At 48.8% G+C, this 21,003-nt stretch overlaps 1 protein-coding gene across 8 annotated transcripts in view; it reads right to left on the minus strand.

The window, feature by feature from the left end:
* Positions 1-4,843: 4,843 nt before the first annotated feature.
* The window catches only part of RAP1GAP2 (RAP1 GTPase activating protein 2), a 196,730-nt gene continuing 180,570 nt past the window's right edge, over positions 4,844-21,003 (minus strand). For 4 of the 8 annotated variants that reach the window (XM_023530466.1, XM_023530465.1, XM_023530464.1 and 1 more), the window contains 8 exons: positions 18,005-18,142; positions 16,197-16,327; positions 13,607-13,720; positions 13,271-13,388; positions 12,685-12,811; positions 9,527-9,603; positions 9,109-9,147; positions 4,844-8,236 (listed from right to left, as the gene is read on the minus strand). In XM_023530466.1, the coding sequence (XP_023386234.1) occupies positions 9,139-9,147; positions 9,527-9,603; positions 12,685-12,811; positions 13,271-13,388; positions 13,607-13,720; positions 16,197-16,327; positions 18,005-18,142 (714 nt within the window). In that variant the 3' untranslated portion in view covers positions 4,844-8,236; positions 9,109-9,138. The remainder of the gene's footprint in view (positions 8,237-9,108; positions 9,148-9,526; positions 9,604-12,684; positions 12,812-13,270; positions 13,389-13,606; positions 13,721-16,196; positions 16,328-18,004; positions 18,143-21,003) is intronic. The other 4 variants (XM_011359832.2, XM_011359831.2, XR_002780234.1 and 1 more) reach the window with 3 other exon arrangements.

The raw sequence follows: 21,003 nt of genomic DNA on the forward strand, positions 1-21,003 counted from the left end.
ACCTGTTGCTATTAGGGTCTGGAGAGAGGAGAAGGTAGACACAGAGTGAAGAGAAAGAGTGCTGGGATGCAGCAAAGAGCAGCAGACATTGCTTCCCACTGGGGTGACTGGGATAAGGAACAGCCCGAGAGTTGAGCGGACACCAAGGAGGTAGCAGGGCTTCAAGTTCTTATACCATTAACCAAAAGCTGCAAGGTGGACTTCTTAGAGCAGGGGCTAAGGAAAGGGTAGAAATAGGTCCAGCTTGAGCCTTATCTCTCATGGCAGGGGACTTATGACAAAACAGCTGCATCTGAATGCCTACCAAGCAAAAGAAACCGATGGAGGATTGGTATTAGACAGAGAACTAAGGGAAAGGGGGTTTCAGCCTCCCCCTGCACTGTGGGCCTAGCCACAAATGAAGGGAAACTGTAACCAACCAAAATTGGGGCAAGTTCATATAGTGACTATGAGAATATGCCTCCCATGTCTCCGGCTGCAGGGGGCATACTGACCAATGGCCCCATTTGCTGTGCTCTGAAACCTGTCACTGTATTCCATAGCTTACACCAAAGCCAGGCTTCCCATAAGCTGCTCTCATCCAATGGCTGGGTATGGCAAGTAGGATAATTTTAGGCTCATTCTTGTGATACACAAGACTCCTCTGGCAGGTGACTTTGGCTAAGGACCTCCCCAACAGCCTTGCTGAATTTTTCTTAGAACTGAACTGATATCAAAGGTGCCTCCACCCCACCTTTCTTCCTTCCATTTCTCCTTCACTTGGGGTCTGACCGCTCTCCAGCCTTCTCCAGCTCCCTCCCCATTTCCTCTCACAGGCCTTTCCTCCAATAAATTCCTTATTCCTGTCTTGGTGTCCGCTTCTCAGAGTGCCCAGACTAACACTGTGCTCTTTCAGAGTCAGTCTCAAAATTAGAGGTCTCTTCTGCCACTCTCATCTCCAGCCCAACACCGGTATAAAATTGCAGAGGAGGTGCTTAGGCATGAAGGCAGACCAGCCACTTGTCAAAGAAAAATTGCACCAGAAGGAGTTCAATAGTCAAGGAAGACTTTTTTCAAGACTGTTGCAATAAGGGAGAGAGAGAGAACTCAACTCCAAATACAATATGGACAAGTGGGGATTTCTAGCCACTAGGCAAGGTGAGGGATTGGGTGGAAAATTACTGAGAGGAACTTGGTTAGGTATCAAGGGTGGGGAAAAAGCAATCTGACTGGATATCAAAGGTGATGAGTGGGGAATTCTCAAAAAAACAGTTGAACAGGATTCTTTGCTAAACTGGGCTGGGTAGGCCAAGAACAGGCCAAAGACGATACCTAGTTTAAAAGAGGGTTCAGAGGAGCTTGACTAAAGTTGGGTCAAGGAGGGGATCCTTGCCACACACAAGATTCTGGACCCACAGGCTAGCCTGTCCTAGAGGGTGGAGAGGGCTTTGAATTGAACGTGAAATTTAAAACAAAATAGGACTGAGTCTGAAATGAACTGACACTGTTTTAATAACTGATAGCTACTGCAAAGTTAGAGAACTGGACTGTAATATTATTATTGAAGCCAGCTACCAGAAGGCAAAGAAGAGATGGTTAGAACGAAACTGATAGCACCACTGGCCACAGCAGGCACTTGAAAAATGAGACTGAAGGAAAAACTGAGCACAGCCTGAGCAGCCTTTCACTGTTTGGCAGGCAGAATAATGGCCCACAGGAAGTCTGAGGACTGCTATGAGCTGCTGTATACTGAGGCGGGGAAAATAGATTTCAAGAGTCCAGAAGATGAGCTCCTAACCTCGAGGAGTGCCTCATCTAGTGGGGGACACCTCATCTAGTTGGGGAACACAGACCTAGACTGAAAGGTGAGCCTGCAGGGCCCTGGGAGGGTGAAGGTTTGGAAGGACAGGAACTGGCCCAGCTGAAGGTTGTCTGTGCCTCCGACAGCACTTACCCATAGAGACAGAAATATTCAACCTCCACCAAGGCTCTGGGGAATCAGTGATCCCCCAGCTTCTAGAAGAAGGCTTGAATCCAGGAAGCAGCCAAACCACGAGGTGCAGATGGGCATGGGTTGTTTGTATAAAGCATGCAGCTTCACTCAACAGACAGAACCTAAAACTCTGAGAAATAGGAAGCCTAAAACTCTGAAACCATGGGCTCAGGTGAGGCACCGCATAGCATGGGTGTGATGAGAGCCGCCCAGGATGCTGCAGACATGGGTTCCAGGAATGTGCCTCTAAACTGGACAAAGAAACCAAAGAGGGCTGGAATGAACTTTATCCAGTGCATCCCTCTGTATGTGGAACACCACAGTATGAAATACAGCTTCATACTGAATTCAGCATATCCATGTAGATCTGCATCAAATTTGGATTCCAAACTGAAAAAAATTTGATTCCGATTCCTTAAATGAAGTGGGGATGATAACATGCTTTAATGGGGTTGTTTGGATGACTAAATGAGATAACACAGTTCTGCAGGAATACTTGTTTTAAAAAATGGGAATTTGGTCCAATGCAATTAATATATTAGAAGAAAATTCTGAGTATAACAAATTGCACTTTGATAATGCAACTCTTTCATGAGAAATAGTAGATGAATGCAGAAAACTGCACCCGACTGAACTGCGCTGTATAGGAACACACAAAACCCACATGCACACACCTCAGACATCCACCAGCTACCTCGGCACACCATGTATCGAGCTACACCCATCCATGTCTGGTGTTAATGCTCTCCATCTGACTTCAGAAAACCTCCCAGTCCACTTTTTCACAATAACAAGCGGCAACCCTTCCAACACCCACTTCCACAGTCAAACTTCAGGTCTGTTTCAAAGTAAAATGCTGTGTTTATTGTAGTATTTATGTATTTCTTAATCATTTAACACGTGTAAAAACTGTGCTACCATTTTCATTGAGTGGTGAATAAATTTTTATTTTTACATGTCACTGACAAAGATTGTGTTATATTCCTAGCCCTATTTTTTCCATTTGCACAATTTTGCATAGTGTTGACTTTTTAGGAACTAGTATGTCACGTTATAGCAAAACTGACTGCATATGTAAAACACTTAAGCTCATGGTAAGCATTCGATAAATTTCAGCGGCTGTTATTGTTAGTATAATAATAACAATTATTATTGAATAACACCTGTCATTTTCTTCAAAGTTCTTTTCCAATTATAAATTCACTTTTTATCCTCATGCTTTTCATGTGGATTATTTTTCCAATTATACCTAAAAGAAAAAGCAAATCCAGACAAGTTAAGTAATTTGCCAAAGATCACAAAACCAAATCCCAGCAAATAAAGGCCTGGTCCTTGCCTTCAAATATCTTAAGGAAAAAAAAATACAGATCCTACTTCTAAACTTACATCCAAATGTTGTAAAGCAAAGCGTACATACGTAAGGGTGTGGCCATTCAGGAGTCCAAGAGGATAGAAGAGAGGGCACGTAATCGTAAAAGAATCCTTGAAGAAGTGAATTGGGCATCTGGAAAGAACGCGGGCAGAAGGAAGAAAATCCTAGGTTGCAAATATATCAGCGAATAGCAGTGGTCGCACACTCAGATGCCCACAGGGAACAAGCAAATAATAATGCTCCAGGTGTAAACAATAGGGAATGGTGGGGACTATGGCACACTTAGATCCCACCAAAGGGGTAGCATCTAGTGCGCTCTGACCAATTAGTGCCATCGCTAAGGGGTAGATAGATCCAGCATCTAATTTTTAAGAGAAGCAGAAAATTCAGGTTTGCTGTAAAAAGTCTAGGTTTTTAAAAAGTTTTAACTGCAGTCAGTTTTAAACATCAGCAACTAATTGAAACTTTTTAAAACATATCTACAGGATATGGCCCACGGGCTGCCAGTATTCAACCTCTGGTGAACTAAAAGGGGATGCTCAGTACTGGGGCCTCAAGCAAAGAAGTCTGAACACTGATGGACACAAAATATGTTATTTATTGTCAATTTCTGCAAAGACACATTTAAGCAACAAAATATACATTTGTTGACCTTTTAGAATTTGTTTTATACATTAACAAATACAATATGCTACCATAGCAATAAATTAAATGTACACTATTTACATTACATAGGCAGTCAGGGTCTACAACTCACCTCACAAAGAGGAAAGAAAGAAAAGTCATCATCACATGGATCATCACTTCCAAGCTACACTTCTTAGGTTCTATCACGCAGGGGAATCTCTTCACACTTAAACGTCAGCACTCCCCGGGCTGGAATGTGGAAGGGGAACGCCATGACAGGGGAGAGTTGGCACACATGCTGAAGAGTGGGAAGTGGGGGACTGACTCCTCCAAGCAAAATGTCACAAAATCAAAGACGATGGCATTTAAACTCTAGTCTTCCAGCCAGACATCCTCTCCCCTGGTTGGTAAGGCACAGGACAGAGCCACTGCCCCAACAGCCTCTCATTAGGCAGGGCTCTGCTGTCCTTGGCCCTAGCAGGGGCTGACTCCTTCTCTCAAAGGGGCACATGGCCAAGCTGAAGGGAGGGAGATGTGGAGTTGGGGCAGACAAGGGGCTGGTGGTAAAACAGATATCAGAGCTTATAGAAGAACACCCCAACCAGCACCCCCCGCCCCAGACTACAGAGACAGTCTTGGCAAACTCCACTGACCCACCCTTGCCTTTGAGAAAGGAGTGGCTAGAGGCTGGGGGAGGAGCTGTGGGGTCCCAAGCATGGCTGAGTGGCCAGGTCCCTGCTGGCTAACAGCAGCCATAAGATCTTCCTGAACCCCAACCATTCCCCTACAACAGACCTGCCTCTGTCGACTCCAAATTAAATGAAGAAGGTAGTGTTTGTGTTGGCACTTTAAACGGTCAGGGTAAGAAAATGAAACAGGCTCTCGTCCCACCTTGTCACTTGAATCTACCTTTCTTTAAGGATCAGGGAGAATCAAAGAGTTTTCTTCTACACCTTTCTTCCTAACTTAAAAAGGGGAAACTGAGAGTTGGTTAATTGCACCTTTGCCCTGGCCTCTAGCCCCCTTACAGACCAGGGATGAAGAACCAATGTCTCTGAGGAACAATCCACTGGAATCTCTTTCCCTCTTCCTTTGCTTTGCCCAAGCTGCATCCAAAACCCCAGAGCCCTTACTGAAAAATCCGAGAGGATATCCATCCTGATGAAAGGACAGAGACTGAGGCCCTGCCAGCACCCTTGACTGCTGACACCTCCCAGTGAGTGCCAAGACACCAGCTAACTGGCTTCCACAAAACTCAGAGCCCTAGGAAATGCAGTCATTTGTTTAATCGACCATGTAGGCAGTGCCAAAGAAAAAGCCCTGGGTTATGTGTTCTAATCCCAGCTTTGCCGCTAGCTGATTATTTGACCTCAAGCAAGTTATTTTCCCCTCACTGGGGCTGAGGCTTCTCATCTGCAAGATGACATGGTTGCTAAAAGGGGCAGGGAAAGCAAGGACATCAAAATGATACCAACGAGGCTGAACCACAGAATACTTTCTAAGAAATACCAGTTTCCATTCATTAGCATAGACAGAAACTCTAGCTCAGACCTTCTATTTCGAGCTCTTTCTGAATCTGTTTTTAAGCATCAACTGAGCAGAGGCATACGGGTACCCTACAGAGCCTGACAAATACAGCTTCTTCCATGGGTCAGGCAGTTCCCAGAGCCAGAGACATGCCAGGAAACACTTCTCCTGTGTCCAGGAGATCACACACAGAATGCCTCAAGTACCAGCATGAGCACCATCAGAATGAGGCTAGTCACAAGGACCAATGAGGCTTGAGCAAATCTTTGAGCCCCAAGACTGGGCGCAGCAATAAAAGGAAAGACATTTGGGGCCAGAGAAGATACAAGGGGAGTGTGAAGGAGGCAGCGTCCAGGAACACAAGCTGCCTGCCCATGGTCCCGACGGGTGAAGGGAGACTACAATTCTTATTCTCTTCCTCGCCTTTAGCCCTGGAACCTCAGCGGGGCTGGAAGTCATAGGATGGACTCCTAGAGATGGTGACACAGGCCCCAGAGGGAGGGACATATCAGATCCTGCCCTGAGCACCCCCATGAGCAAACAGAGGGTAGATACCAGTTCTCAGGTCACAACTGTGCCTCTCCGTTTCCCTGGATACACCCAGCCATCCTGGCCCCTGGCTCAGAGGTAGGAGCGAAGCCCTCCCAGGAGGTGGGGGCTGCAGGGAGAGCAGCCGGAGCAGCAGGGGAAGGGGGGTATGAGGTTCCCAAGTAGGATAGAGCGGGGATGACCTGGAAACTCCAGGGGACCCCCAGACCACGAAACAACACAGCACGACCACCGAGAGGCTGTAAATACCAGCTACCCAGAGAAGCGAGCCAGAACTCTGGAATTGTTTTCAAAGAAATGCGGTTTGACCTTCCAAGTTCCTTCAGAAACCCAGCCAACAGAATGCTGCCAGAATCCCTGGGCCTCATTCCAACAATGGGTGCTGCTACAGTGATTTTTAATAAAAGCGAAAGACATTTGTTGACCTTCTAACTAGAATAAATTTTACTGGACTAGTACTTTAAGTAAACACATTTCCCAAACAGTGTGAGGGGAGAGGTCCGCCAGCCTGCAGAGAGGGTCCCACAATGTCCACATGAGTGGGGGACAAAGGATTGAGGTTTTGCTCTAATGTTCAAAGCAGTTGGGAAAATTGTCACATCAGTCAAAAACAAGTATAATGTTTATGTGTCTTGATTTGGGAATAGGCCCAGATCCTATTGGAAATCTTTGTCATCTGCTCATTAAAGCAGGAGCCCAGCCAGAGTCACCCTTGCAGCCTCGGGTCACAGAGGCCCCATATACATTGGAAGCTGCAGCACCTCTAAGGGTCTGCTTTTCAGATCTATATTTTACTTGGAGGATGCCCCGCCTGAAACCCCACCAGGGCCAGTCAGCAGAAACGACCTGAAGACTGGGAAGGGTAAGAAGTGAGGAGAAAGCTGCTCCTCAGAGACGGAGCTGGCTCACCCCAGCAAAGGTAGCTCTGGCTGAGGGTGCAGGGTGGCGGTGCCCAAACTGGAGCCAGCTAGTGACCAGGTTGCAGGTATCCCACCAATGCGACAACTGCCTACAGACCCACAGTGGGAAAGGGGAAGAGGAGGATTGGGGAATCAAGCTCTGACATAGGCAAAGGGCACAGTAGCTAGAAAGAGCCCCCTAGGCAGCACCGGGCCCCCCACAGATGCTGGGAATATAAAATGCAGAAGGACGCTCCTTTTTTCCCACACCTAAGTTCTATACTCACCCACTGGCCTGACGAAACCTGACAAGTCATCCCCACCTCACCTCTCTAGCTCTCACCTAAGAGGTGGGTTGAAGTCTCTCTCATAAACTCCCACAACCAGCAGAGACCTGGATCCTGGCCTAGCCCTCGGGTTTGAGGTTCTGCTCAGCCCAGGCCCTGGCACTCACTGGCTCGCTCTCCGAGATTCCCTTCTCACTCCTGGCTGCCCACCCATTCATGGGAAAAACATCTGCTCAAAGGGGAGAGACTGACACAGGGCTTCTCCCACAGCAAACACACTGGGGCCTGTGTGAATTAGGCCATCAAGGAAGAAAGTGGCGCCGGCTCCCACACACACCCAGCTCGGTCTCGGCTTCAATCGGCCAGGTCGCTCAAGACACACTGGCAACAGGGACGGAAGCGGCCCTGGGCCCGGTGTCAGCAGGTAGGCAAGGAGCTCCTAGCACAGAAGCAAACAGAAGCAATCCAGAGATGTGAGAGCAACAGAGCCGACTTCTGTCAGGACATCTTTGAGGAGCTACAAACCTTGGCTTCTGGAAGAGTGCTCTCTCCACCACCACTAAATGCATCTGCTGTGCCTGCCACATCCAGGACTCAGCGCTGCCCCTCCCCAGGCGCAGTCCTGCTGTTGGCCTCAGTTCCCCACCTCACCACTCTCTCTGCCTCTCTGGTCTCTGAGTCCCCAGCAGCCAGATCCTCCCTTGCCCAACTCTTGCCTCTGCAGACAAAACAAGATGACAAATGACCTAGACACAAAGCACACTGGGCAGTCAGGAGCAGGCGAGCCTGGAGGAATGAGGCCTTGTCCAGAGATGGGAAGAGGCTGCCAGAGTATCTTGACGAAGGACTGAGCAGGGCTGTGGCCAGCTCGGGACACTGGGACAGACAGCTGGTCTGGTGGGCAGGTGGCCAGTGGGGCAACAGGCCTGTGATGGTCAGAGTAGTGGACGGCACCCCCAAATGCTGGAATAGGAGCCTTCTCCAAGACGGAATCGGGGCTTCCCTGGAGGAAACAAAGAGGAAGGAGATGATGACCAAATGCTGGGTGAAGGAGAACACATGTTCTCCTTCTGTGGCCCATGGCCACAGCCCACTGAACGTGCTTAGGACAGGCAATGGCCGAATACAAGAGTGCCACACTTTATACAGCCTGAGAAGCTGGGCATAAACATGAATTTGGTGAACAGAGGCATGAGAAGTACAGGATGGGAGCTGGAGGTGAATGTCAGCATTCCCACTTTCTCTTCTGTTTTTTCAGTGATCAGGTTTGTATAAAATGGGCTCAGCTCTGCGCTTCCCCTTGTTTCCAACTATGACTCACACTCCTGGAGCCCCATGGCAGAGTGGGAGTCCGAATGAGTCTCTAGTAACTTCACAGCAAAAATTATGGCCTTGAGGCGAGCTGGACCCATGTCCTGCTCTGCTGAAAACCACAAGTTCCCCTGGCTGAGGATGGAAGCAGAAGTTGTCCCTCAGGTCATCCTACACAATGTTCAGGGGGCTAAGACATCTCTGGATGCTCAGGGAAGACATATCTTACCCCAGAGCCCTGGCCAAAGACACAAAGAGGGACAGGCTGCCTGGAGCAGAAAGGCCAGGGGGAAAACTGAGGACTCCTCCCTCCACAGAAGGAAAGTGGGCTCTGGGCTACTGCTCCTCAACCAGCCTCCTCCAGGACAGGAAGACTGACTCGGTTAGTCTGGCCCAGTCGTATCGGGCAACCCTTCCCATCTACACGTGAGGCCAACCTGCCTTCCTCTCCATCACTGAGGCTTCCAAAGAGGCGAATGACCCTCCCCCCAGCTGTCAGGGTCTCTCCGGCCATTCTCAGGTTATCAGGCCACGTGGCCATAGCCAGACAAACACTTGACCTACCTTTGACAGGCAAAGGATTCCTCTTTCACATTAGTGACCCTGTTTCAAGAAAAATCCATATAAGAGTTTTAAAAAACTAAACAACATAATCCCCACCAACTGTAGCTTCCACATTCTTAGTTCTTAACTCTCTGGTGAGCTCAGGAAGGGACTGGAGGCCCCAGAAGCCAACAATTCACAATTGACATCTGTGTGTGTCCAAGGGTATGGCTCTCACACAGGACATCAGAGGTGGCTGGTGACCCCCAGACTGATGGCTTCACCTTGCAGGGACTGACAGCATCATCCCCAGTTCTGACCAGAGCTTTCCTTCCACTGCTGTGATGTGTCCCCAGGAAGGAAGGCTGGCTTTCAGAGGAGGTTAGAATGCAGAATGCAGGAGGCTCCCCCTGGTACCCCGACACCCCAAGATCCTTACCGCACTAGAGCTGGCATGACTGAGCTTATCGAAGCGGAATTTCAGGTTTGACCTCGGGGAGTTTCTGCTTTTGGCATCTAGGGAAAAAAAGAATGCCATGAAGAGAGGGTGGGGCTGTAAAGGTCACTGGGGCTGTTGAGGGGGAACTGGATAGGGAGGCCAGGAGAGAGTGGCCCCCTCCCCTCCACTAGGCACTCTAGCTGACTTGCACCAATTCACAAGAGCCTGAGAGCCAACTCTTAAATTTTTAGATATGTTGTGAGCTAGTTGTTACACATATTTATTTTTTAAAAATTAAGTTATATAAGTTCATAAATAAATGATCCTCCACAAAGGTAACAAATACTCAAAAGTCATCACTCCCTAGTTATTTCACTACATTTCACTATTACTTATTCTTTTAAGCTTATTTACATTGATTGTATCTGTCCGGTAGTTCTTCCCAACTCCGCATCACAGTGGTAGCTTGAAATCAGTCAAGGTAGGACTATTTACACCACAGAAATCAGCAAACGCTACTAATTAGAGCTTGATTTATTTTGTTGTCTAGACTTAAACTAATGGAGAAAATATTAATAACCTAGATTAAACTTGAAAATGTATTGTATCTATAGCTATTACATTATGAAGAACACAAAAAACTGAGTAAATATTCTTCCAGTATTTGAAAACTATTGTTTGATTCTGCAAAGTTGCTTGTGTCACTGACAAAATAATATCAATCACCATTCATGTCCGCACTACACTTGCTTGTCATCTGCAACCTTAAGCTGTCTACAAATACAAAGGTTAGGCAAACATCAATAAAAATGTTTTAGGAGCATCAATTGGCTATGTGGGATTTATAGTAAAGAATACTGTATATATTATCATTACTTATAAATTGTGTTCAGATCTTTTATATCAGTAATATTTACAATAAACATATACGTGGGGTGTGGGGCAAGAGAGCTACTTGTCAAACATTTACCAGCCCACCACTGGCAGGGGGGCCATTTGGCTTTCTGGTTTTCCTCTGGCCCAGGAAGGGAACCTACAGCTCAGTACATGCCACCTGGAGGCCGCTGACTTAGTCCTGGTGCTTCAATCAAAGGCTTCCACCCAGCACCATGAGCGCCTCTGTGTGACTCACCAATCCTTTCTCAAGGAGCATAGGTATGAAATGACTGACGGTAGGAGCGTCTGAGATTATGGAAGACTGATAGGCCCTTTAGGCCACCTCCCTCCCCTCAACCTCATTTCTCCACAGATACAGCCAAACAGCCTAAAACAGGTTTCCAGATCTCTGCAGGACCAGAGTGGTTCTGTCGGTACCCAGAGCACAACTTCTGTAGGGTCAAGGGTGAGAGGCAGCCCCTCAAAGTTAAATACGGTGTGGGGAGGGGGTCATGTGGTACAGTAAGCACCAGGCAGGAGTTACCAGGAGCATTTTAGGTCCCCTTCTTCTCTGGGTGACTTTCATACTCTCTACATCTCCCTTTACTCAAAACCTTATTTATTTTGATATTTATTTAACAACAAGTAGGAGCCAAGCTTTGTTACAGATTCTTTCATTTATTCTTTTAATAGTTAATTAAGCCTTACTTTTTTAAGTCAGGGAATTTGTATGACTATCCCACTTTATAGATGAGGAAACTGAGGCTCAGAGAGATGGGCCCGTCAATGCCGCAACCAGGATTAGAACCCAGTTCCACAGCTGCACAGCCAAAGGGAACTGAGTGAGAGGAAACACCTGAACCGGCCCTTCCCGTGCCCCCACCATTTAGAGTTTCTAAGCTCAGCCTACTGACATTTGGGGCCAGATAATTCTTCATCATGGTGGCTGCCCCGCACACTGCAGGGATGGAAGCTTAGCAGCATTCCCGCTTGATACCAGCACCGCCCTCCTCTCACAAGCCTGAAAATCAAAACGACGTTTTGTCCAGACATTGCCAAATGTGCCCTGGAGAGCGAGATCACTCCCAGTTGAGAGCCACTGATTATACTCTTGTTCTATTCCTATTATTTAACAAACACTTAGGTTAACAGTTGTACGTTTCATTTAATCTTTACACAACCAACCATGAGATAGAAACTATTCCCCTCCCTTCATTTTTTGCTTGGGGAAACTAAGGCACAGAAAGGCTCGGTAATTGTCCAGTGTCACATTGCTAGCAAGTAAGTGCGGGATCCAGGATTAGGACCCAGGCTCCAGAGTGAAGGCTCCTACACTGGCCTTCACATGGGCTGCCCTACCCAAGGGCAAAACTGAAGCTCTGATTTCTGGACGCCCAGCAATGCCTACCGTACACATCCACCTGGATGCCCCTCAGGTGCCAATCCTCCATTCTCTCCACAGAGCTGGTTCCTCCTGCTCTGCCCAACTACAGGGATCACAGAATCCGGAAAGGCCCAGAGTGAGCCCAGAAGATTTTAATTCCTTGGCATCTTGAATCCACGAGCTTCTCCCTTTGCTCTAGACACACCCCCGCAGATCTACGGCCCATCACCCCTCACTGATCTCACTCCCCGTACCTGCTCCCCATCAATTTTTTCTCCTCAACCAGCTGCAGCTGCCAGAATGGTCTTTCTCTAACTCCAAATGATGCTTCTCTGCTTAAGAACCTTCAAAGACTTAAGACTCTCCAGTGGCTTCTCCAGAGTCTCTGTGGCAGCCCCAGCCTGGCGTTCTGACAGCTGCCTCCTCTGTCTCCTGTCCCCTCCATGAGCTCCAGCAACACTGACCCAGGTGCGGTCCCAGAACACAGCCTTTCCATGTGCTGTCCCCTCCACCTGCAACACTCCCCACTTCGTATCCTTACATATTCAGGACCATCACTGTGACAGAGGGGTCCTGGGTCAGTGACAAGTGGAGTGAGAGGTCAGTGGAAAAGTCTCAGCTTTTGACTCACACAATCCCATCTCTTTCCACAAATCACTGAATTCTCTGAGCCTCAGTTTCCCCATGAGTAAGGCAAGGAAAGGACAAGAACACAGGCCTCTTAAGGTTCGTGAACAGATGCAGTGAACTAGCAGAGCTCAAGGGCCTCGCACTTGGCATTAGAGAGAAAACTGCCCAGTTCAGTATGCCTGGGGCATGAGCCCCACAAACAGTGGTCAGGGCACAGCTCCAGCTCCTGCCCCTAATCACATGGCACATACTGCCAGATGCCACTGACCTGTAGGACTCCGGCTCATGATGATGGGGGTGGCAGCTGCCCCCTGGCTGGGGCTCTCGCTGCTCGGGGACGGGCTGTAGACAAACACCTCCTGCTTGAAAGGCGAGGTCGTGGACGGCTGGCTGCTCTGGGGAGAGAGGCCGGGTGAGCGAGGCTAGCCCACCCTCAGCAGACCCAGGGCAGCCCCCACTTCCCACTCCTCGCTTGAACATGCTCTTTCCTTCTGCAGCCTCCAACTCTGGCTCCAACATCTCCCCTCCAACCCCTAGGAAGTGCCCCTGAGCCAGTCCCATGGAACACAGACCCCTCTGCTTTCCAGCCAGGAACCCCATGGGAGGGATACCCACTCATTCTTGCCTCTGACTTTTTGCTGCTGCTCCTATGTCACTCCAGGGAGACCCCTTAAACAACTGGTCCCAGAGGGTAAAGATGGCTGACTGGGCCACCTCCTATTTCTACACTTCCCCTTTATCCAAAGAGCCTGGATGCAGCTCTGCCCACAGTTGCTATTTTAATGCACAGAGCGGGTGTCTGGCTGGGCCCAGGTACCTTATTGCTCCCCAGGGTTGGACAGGGCCACACCTACCCCACTGTCACACTCCTCCATGGCCTCGCCCTCCCCCGCGGTGCTGCTGAAGCTGCTGGTGCTAGAGGAGGAGCGGGAGATGTTGGCTCGGCCGTTCTCCTTCAACTTTATAAAGGGCCTGCAGGGAACAGGAAGGCCCACCCTGGTCACAGGAGGACAGAGGGCAGGGCAGGCCTCACATGCAGAGATTGAGCTTGCCCACCAGTGGCTCCCCACACCCCTGCCTGTTGGCTTTGGTGTTCCGGAAAGTTCTCAAAGCAAGCGATGCCTGGGGCAGAGACATATTTCAGGGCTCCAAGTGGCTAAAGTTAGCCCTTCCCCCACCCTCACTCTTACTTCTCCTTGTTGGGGCAGATTTCCGGAGAGCTGGGATTGGATGAGGTCTCAGACTTTATCTCCTGAGAAGAGTGTCCGCCATCAGGGGTCTTGGGATTGCTGGATGCACTGTCACTGGGGAAATGAGGATAAAGAGGACTGAGGCCCGGGGGCCATTCTCCAACCCCTACCTCACCCCTAAGTCAGAGCCAGAGCCACCACCAGCTCTCAGCACAGGCTCCTTGCCAGAGCATGGCCTCCAGGACTTCTGTTTCCACCCACGCCCCACCCAGAGACTGCAGGGATTGGGTAGGGGCAGACAACAGGGTTTTCTGCTTTGCAAGGGGCCGTGTCAGGCTCCTAAGTGAGAGTCAAGAACTACCAGGCAGGAGCCCTGGCTTGATGCCCCCAAGCCCAAGTCCACCTGCAACCCACACAGGCCATCCACCTGGCAGAATGCTAGGTCAAAAGTGGGCCACAGAGGGAATGGAGTAGGGTCTGGGACATCCACCCCCACAGCCAGGTACACATGCTGGCAGGCCTAGGGATGCTGGCAAGGCTACTGCTGCATAACTCCAGGGGACACCCTTCACATGAACTCCCTGGATGTGTGTGCCAACACAGCCTCGAGTGCTACGAAGGGCGTCTGGGTAAATGGGCTCCTCCCAGCCCAGGGCCCCAGGGTTTCCTTCTCCTGTAGTTTAACAAAGACCATGTACCGCTGCCCACTACTTGCCCTGTGCCTGCTCTTGAGGACATAATAGCCTGTCCTCAAGGCACTTATATTTTTTAACAGCTTTATGGAAATATAATGTACACACAATTCACCCACTAAAATGTACAAGTCAATGGTTTTTACTATATTCACAAACATCACCACTATCTAATTTTTGAACATTGTTACTCCCTAAAAGAAACCCCAGACCCATTCACAGTCACTCCCCATTATCCCTCCCCCAGCCCCTGACAACCACTAATATACTATCTATCTCTATGGATTTGCCTATTCTGGACATTTCATATAAATGGAATCATATAATCTGGTGTGGATTTTTTTTTTATGAATGGCTTCTTTCACTTAGCATAGTGTTCTAAAGGTTCATCATGTTGTAGCATGTATCAGTACTTTACTCCTTTTATGGCAAGATAATATTCTATTTTTTGGATATATCACATTTTATCCCTTTGTGAAGTGATGGGCTTTTGGATCATTTATAATTTTGGCTATTGTGAATAATGCTGCTATAAACAGCTGTATGCTAGTTTTTATGTAGACATATGTATTCTTTCTCTTGGGTATACAGGAATGGGATGGTCGGGTCATATGGTAACTCCATGTTTAACCCTCTGAAGAACTGCCAGACTGTTTTCCAAAGCAGCTGCACTAGTTCACATTCCCACCAGCAGTGCCCGAGGGTTCCAATTTTTCCACATCCTTGCCAGCACTTCTGATCATAGCCATCCTAGAGGCATGAACTGCCTCAATGCACTTTTAATGAGGTCTCTAATGACCTCCGAATTGTCAGCCCAAGCAGGGGTTTGGGCCATCATGCCGGACTTCTCTGTACCACGTCTCCCCTCCCTCCTGCAATGTCTCCTCTCCTGGCTTCTGAGATTCCCCTTCTCCAGCCTTTCCGACTCTTCTCTCATCTTCCTTCCCAGTCTTCTTCACTGGCTCTCCTTTCTCCACTTGCCCTTAAATGCTGCCCCAGACAGTCTACACACACTCTCGGGTGATCATATTCGGTGATCCACCTTTAACTACCACGTGGCTCCACCCCAGTGACTCCTACCTCTCCTTCTCCAGTCAAGGCCTCTCTCCCAAGCTCAAGACCTGCAATTCTGACCACTCAGAATTCTGGACTTCTGTGGGATGGCCCACAAAGACTCACTCACATGTACAGGTTGGAAACAGAGCTTTTTACCCTCCTCCATAAACCTGCCCCTCATCCTGCATGCCCAAGCTCAGGAGCTGGTGCCACCATCCAGGGCCAGAGGCAGACAACTGAGAAATCTGGAAGTCAGCCTAAACGCCTCTCTTTCCCTCACAGGACTGTAAGCTTCCGTGGGCAGATTTGTGTCTTCTGTAGATAGCTCCTGTCTGAGCACTGAGCCCACCACATGGCAGACACTCAAGAAATGCTGTTTGTTGCTGAATTGAGCAACGAATGGGCTCATTGATTAAAGGGTCAGAAAGACAATTAGCAAAAACAGGTTAAGTATGATACGAGAGTTGCTAAAAAAAAAAATTCTAAAAGCCCAAAGGAAGGTTCAGTTAACTCTGCCTGGCAGAATCAGGGAAGGCTTCCATAAGATGGGACGTTTGAGTGAACTTTGAAAAAGAAAGCAAAGAGAGAAAAGAATCTAAGCAATGTTTCTAGTTTGAGTCAAAATGCGACAAGAACAACTTTGAAAGTCTGGTGCAGAGGCTGCCAAAGCTGCCTCAGTGGAAAAAGAGCTGAGCGAGGGACAGGGGTTGTTCAGGGGCCTGAAGTGGGAACCACAGTTAGAAGAAAGCCATCTCCTGAAGCTGTGCAAAGCCCTCCCTGAGGTGGCCATCTTACAGCTGTAACAGTGGAGGGAACTAACAAACCCCACACTGGACAGTTACCATCGTGTCCGGCTATCCCCTTGGCCTTCAGAGCCCGTGTGCAGACGGGGGAAGAGCCCTGACCTCCGCTTGATGGGGCTCCGTGATTGGTTCTTCACCGTTGCCGCTGCCACTGGAGGCTGCCAATGAAACTGCCAAAATGAGTGCTCACACCCCAAACCCCGATATTCTTCCCTCGTCCCCCTTCCGGTCTACGACTAGCCCCTGCAACCCTCTAACTGGTCTGGAGGAGATCCCAGGAAATAGCAAGACAGCTAGGAAGGTTGGGATCTGTGTAACAGGAGCTGGGACCCGAGGCTCAAGCCACGTGCAGCCTGTTTCCCTATGTTCTTAGGCCAAACCCTGTGGCCCCAGGTAACATTCTACCAAAAACTTCTTGGAGGAACACAGGCTCAGAGCCACCCTGAGCCCCACATTTGGAGAAGGACAGGATGATTTAGAGTGGTCACAGATTGAGAAACACAAAGCTGAGAGAGCTCTGGGGGTGACCTGGCCCAACCTCTGGCTTTACCAGTGAGGAAGCTGAGAAGTGGAAGGGATTTGGCCAAGGTCTTAGCAAATCACTGGCAGAACAAGCAAAAGAACCCAGGGCTCCTGACTCCCCACCCATTCCTTGCAAATAAATGGGCCCAAGCTGGATGTCACAAATAAGACAGAACGACAGCAGCAGAGCCAGGTCCATACACACCCACAGGCAGGGGGTGCCTGCCAAGAATGTGGCTCTGCTTTAGTCACATGTGGGGGACAAGAGAGGGGTGGGAGATTGAGAAGGGGGATATGAGAGCCTGCCGCTGATCTTCAGACCCTGCCAGACCTCTAACCCAGGCCCCAGCTGCTGGCATTCGCATGTTATACAGCCCTGGGCCAGTGGCAAAACTCTCTGGGCTTCAGTCTCCTCATCCACAGAATGACGATAATTGCCCTGTCCTACTCACTTTACAGACCTTCTGGAAGGAACAAGATAATCGCTATAAAAATATTCGATAAATTAAATGCTTATGCAAGCCCATTTATAATACTAATTGTTAGTATCACTGTGGGTATGCTCCACTATTAAAAAAAAAAAAAAGAAAGAAAAAGAAAAGAATACCCTAATCTACACAAAGCCAAAGCCACTTTGCTTTATAAAAGGACCTACTACGTGGTTCTTTCACCTGGACAGTCCCTGGTGCAAAGTGACCAGACCCAAACTCACAGACCTGTGAGTATACTCTTTTCTTAGAGAATACACAGTGATTAAGAGCAAAGACGTGGGATCAGGTCAACCTGCATTCAAATCCCAGCTCCTCAGCTTAACTGGGCGACCTGGAGCAAGATACTTAACCCCTCTCAGTCTCCTTTTCCTCACATGTAAGTGGAGAATACCTGTAACTTAGCTGTTACAGGGATCGGATGAGGTAATGTCCATGAATTGCTTAATTTGGTGCCTAGCACACATCAGGCAGAGGACAGCTACTCTTATTATTAATAACAATGCAAGGACACCCCTCTCGCAGTCATGGGTCCCAAGTCCCTGGGCAGAAAAATGCATCCCAGGACCATTTTTACAGGTTTGGCCCTAAGGGGGAGGCCAGGTTGTCAAGGAAATTCAGAGGATAGGACAACAGGAGGCTTCTAGCCTGGGCCGACCCCAGGCGCTGCCTGGGATGGAGGCTCCACTTCAGAAAACAGGGCCTGGGGTCACCCCTATGCAGCCTTAGTTTCCCTCCATCACCTAGCTCACCCTGATCTAGTTGCCTGGCCAAAGGGTGGGGGAACACACCCCTCCCCCACAGGCCTAGGGGACCCCAGTGACTGTGGGCACTCACCGAAAAGGTGGTCTTGGTGACCTCCGTGCTGTTGTGAGAGATGCCTCCGCTGAGGCTGCCAGGGAGGCCACCACCATGAGGCTTCTTCTGGCTGCTCACCATGGTCTCCATGGAGTGACTGCGTACGCGAATGGCCCTCTGTGGGGACAGCAGGTGACAGGGGCCTGAGAGTTGGAGTCAGGCCCCTCCGATGACCTCGCCCTCTTGATGGGGTCTGCAGACAGCCCTCAACATGTGTGCAGACTCATGCACACACACTCTCTCAGTGGCCCCACACTCTAATCACTATAGTTTGCAGAGAATTTTCGTACAGGCCAGGGAGTGTTTGAAGGGTCAGCACCCCAGCTCCCCTGCAAGGTGGACAAAGGTTTTTAGTCCATCTTACAGGGAAGGAAAGTGATACTTGGACAGCTCACCAAACCTGTGTGACCATGGTCTAGTGACTAACCTCTCTAAGCTGCAGCTTCCTTCCTGTAAATTGGAAACACAGGATCATGGGGGAATTAAACACAGACATGTGCCTGACCCCAATTAGATGTTTTGCAGAAAATTAAGCATCTCTCTATACTTAAACATTGGGTATCCCTTTTGCTGTCACTCCAAAGTGTGCCTTGAGCAACTTGGAATATGTTCGCTGGTGGCGAACCATGGGAGGGGCTCTTCCTGATCGGTGTCTTGAGCCACTGGGACACTTGCTGGGGCTAAAAATGTTGTCAATATGAGCCCGCCGCCTGGCACAGCTGTTGAAACAGGACATGCACGCTCAGGCTTGAGGTGCAGGGCCTCAGAAGGGCCAGAGCTGTTCAGGCCACATAGAGCCCTGTGTAAAATTAGCCCATTTAGGGCTACCAAAGAGCAAAAGGCACACTGGCAAACAGTGAAGTGTCCAGGAGGGGACAACCGGGACAGTAAGTGCATGCAACAATGAGAAGAACAGCTGAAACAAAGACTGCTGAGCCCACGGCAGGGACAGACCTGGGAGCCTGCTGCTCATAGACTGCTCTGCATTCCTTGGAAATTTGACCCAAGGAAAGTGACGCTGAGTGATTTAGTGAGATAGACAGCTCTCAGCTCGACTCAAGGGAGGATTTCCTGACAGGGCAAGTCCTAGAGGATTCCACCTACCACATAGATGATGCTCTCTGGTTTCAAAGGCCTTCAAGATGACATGAGATTCTAGGAGGGCAAATTTCTCCCCAGTAACCCCCAAACCCCACATCACTTCTCTTTGATCATTCATTCAGTCACTCAATAACACAGTCAGGTGGCCATGCATATAAAGCTCTTGGCAGAGAGCCTGGAGTATCATAAGTACCCAATAACTGTTGCTTCTCTTATTGTTAATAATAAGCACTTGTCATGTGATTCCTGTGTGCCCAGCGCTGTGCCAGGAATAGGGAGTCTTGCAGTAGGGGAGTCAAAAAAGTGTGACACATGGTCTCTGCCTCTAAGGAGTGTACACGTGAGCAGAGGAAATAAGACATATTCCTAAAATTAGGGCAATGGTAAAAGACCCGGGGCCTGTGGGGGTGCTCCCTCTGCATTAATTAGCTCTCCAGGATCCCCAGGGCCTCAGAGCCACATGCAAAGACTCGTAGATGCAGATATTATTAGTTGTTCACATACAAGCCCCATCTCCACCTCATTCCTTGCTAGCAGAGCTACTGCCTGGTTCAATGACCCCTTTTCCTCTATGGAGCAAAAGATTAAATTATGATCCATTTAAGGTAGTCACATAATGCTTCCCCTTGTTCGCAGAACATGAGGGGACATCTGCTAGGGCTTGGGGAAAGGTTTCCTTAAGGATTCCCAAAAGAGATGTGACATGTCTGTCCCTAGAATCACAGCAGCCACGATGGGGCTGTGAGGGGGTCAAACCTGAGGAACAAAGCTGACAAGCTGGATATGGCAGAGGGGAAAGGGACAGGAACCTGGATTCTATGACCATGCTAAGCCATGAGTCACCTTGAGCCTTCTGACTAAGTGAGCTAATGGCTTTTCCTTATCGTGTACAGCAGATGAGGTAGGGTGTCCTCAGAACCTCAACTTCAGAAAACTGTCACAGAAAGACAAATGTGTAGACATTGAACCCATCCTCACTAGGTTCATACCCACACATACACGAATATGTCAGCTTATGCAATCCATGTACCAACATATAAACAGTATCATGTGGAAGAATGAACTCTCTTCCCTCCCTTGAAGCATCAAGGGAAGAACTTGGTCTACAGCACAGCAGTCCCAAGAAATCAGCAGGAATGCTGCTCCCAAGCCAAACAGCAGAGCCCCTGGCAGTTTTCCCCAAGGTCAAGAATTCTCTAAGGTTGGGAATAACCAAGGACCGCATTCTGCCTAGTTTTCTATCAAGGAAAGCTGATTCAGAAAGGAGGATCATTTGTAAATATGACCTCCCTGCAGATGGGCAAGTATATTGAATGTCAAGGCAGGGAGTCGATCAGCCTCATACCCCTGATGTTACCTAGTCTTCTGAGCCAAAGACGCCCTCTGGAGAGACATGAAATCTCTCTCTCTTTCTAGACCACAGAACGGAGTAGCTTAGCAACAGTTTCCAGCAACATGGTTGAGCAGCCAGAACCTTCTATTCATTCTGCCACCCAAAGATCATTAAGTCACATGCCCTTTGGAAAACTGAAAAGGTGTGGCACCAGTTTGAGGTGGCCAGTTTCCTTAAATGAGTCAAGTGCTCCATCAAGCTCAGCATCATTACATTCCATTGGCACCCTCCTGTGTGCCACCACCACCATCATCAACTATGACATGTCAATTAATCATTTATATTCTGATGTATTACTCATTATCTGTTTCCAGAAAGGACTCGATGTGAGTAATAAGCCCTGTGTGATGGTATTTGGTCTTCTGAGCTTCACATACATGATCTTACTGAGTCCTTACAACTCTGAGAGGCACTGATAGAAAAGGTCTTGAAAGGTAAACGATTACCCAAGGTCACGCCACAGGTAAGAGAGGAGCCAGGACCC

This window comes from Pteropus vampyrus, unplaced genomic scaffold (genome assembly GCF_000151845.1).
Source record: "Pteropus vampyrus isolate Shadow unplaced genomic scaffold, Pvam_2.0 Scaffold50, whole genome shotgun sequence".
NCBI classification, from domain to species: Eukaryota; Metazoa; Chordata; class Mammalia; order Chiroptera; family Pteropodidae; genus Pteropus; species Pteropus vampyrus.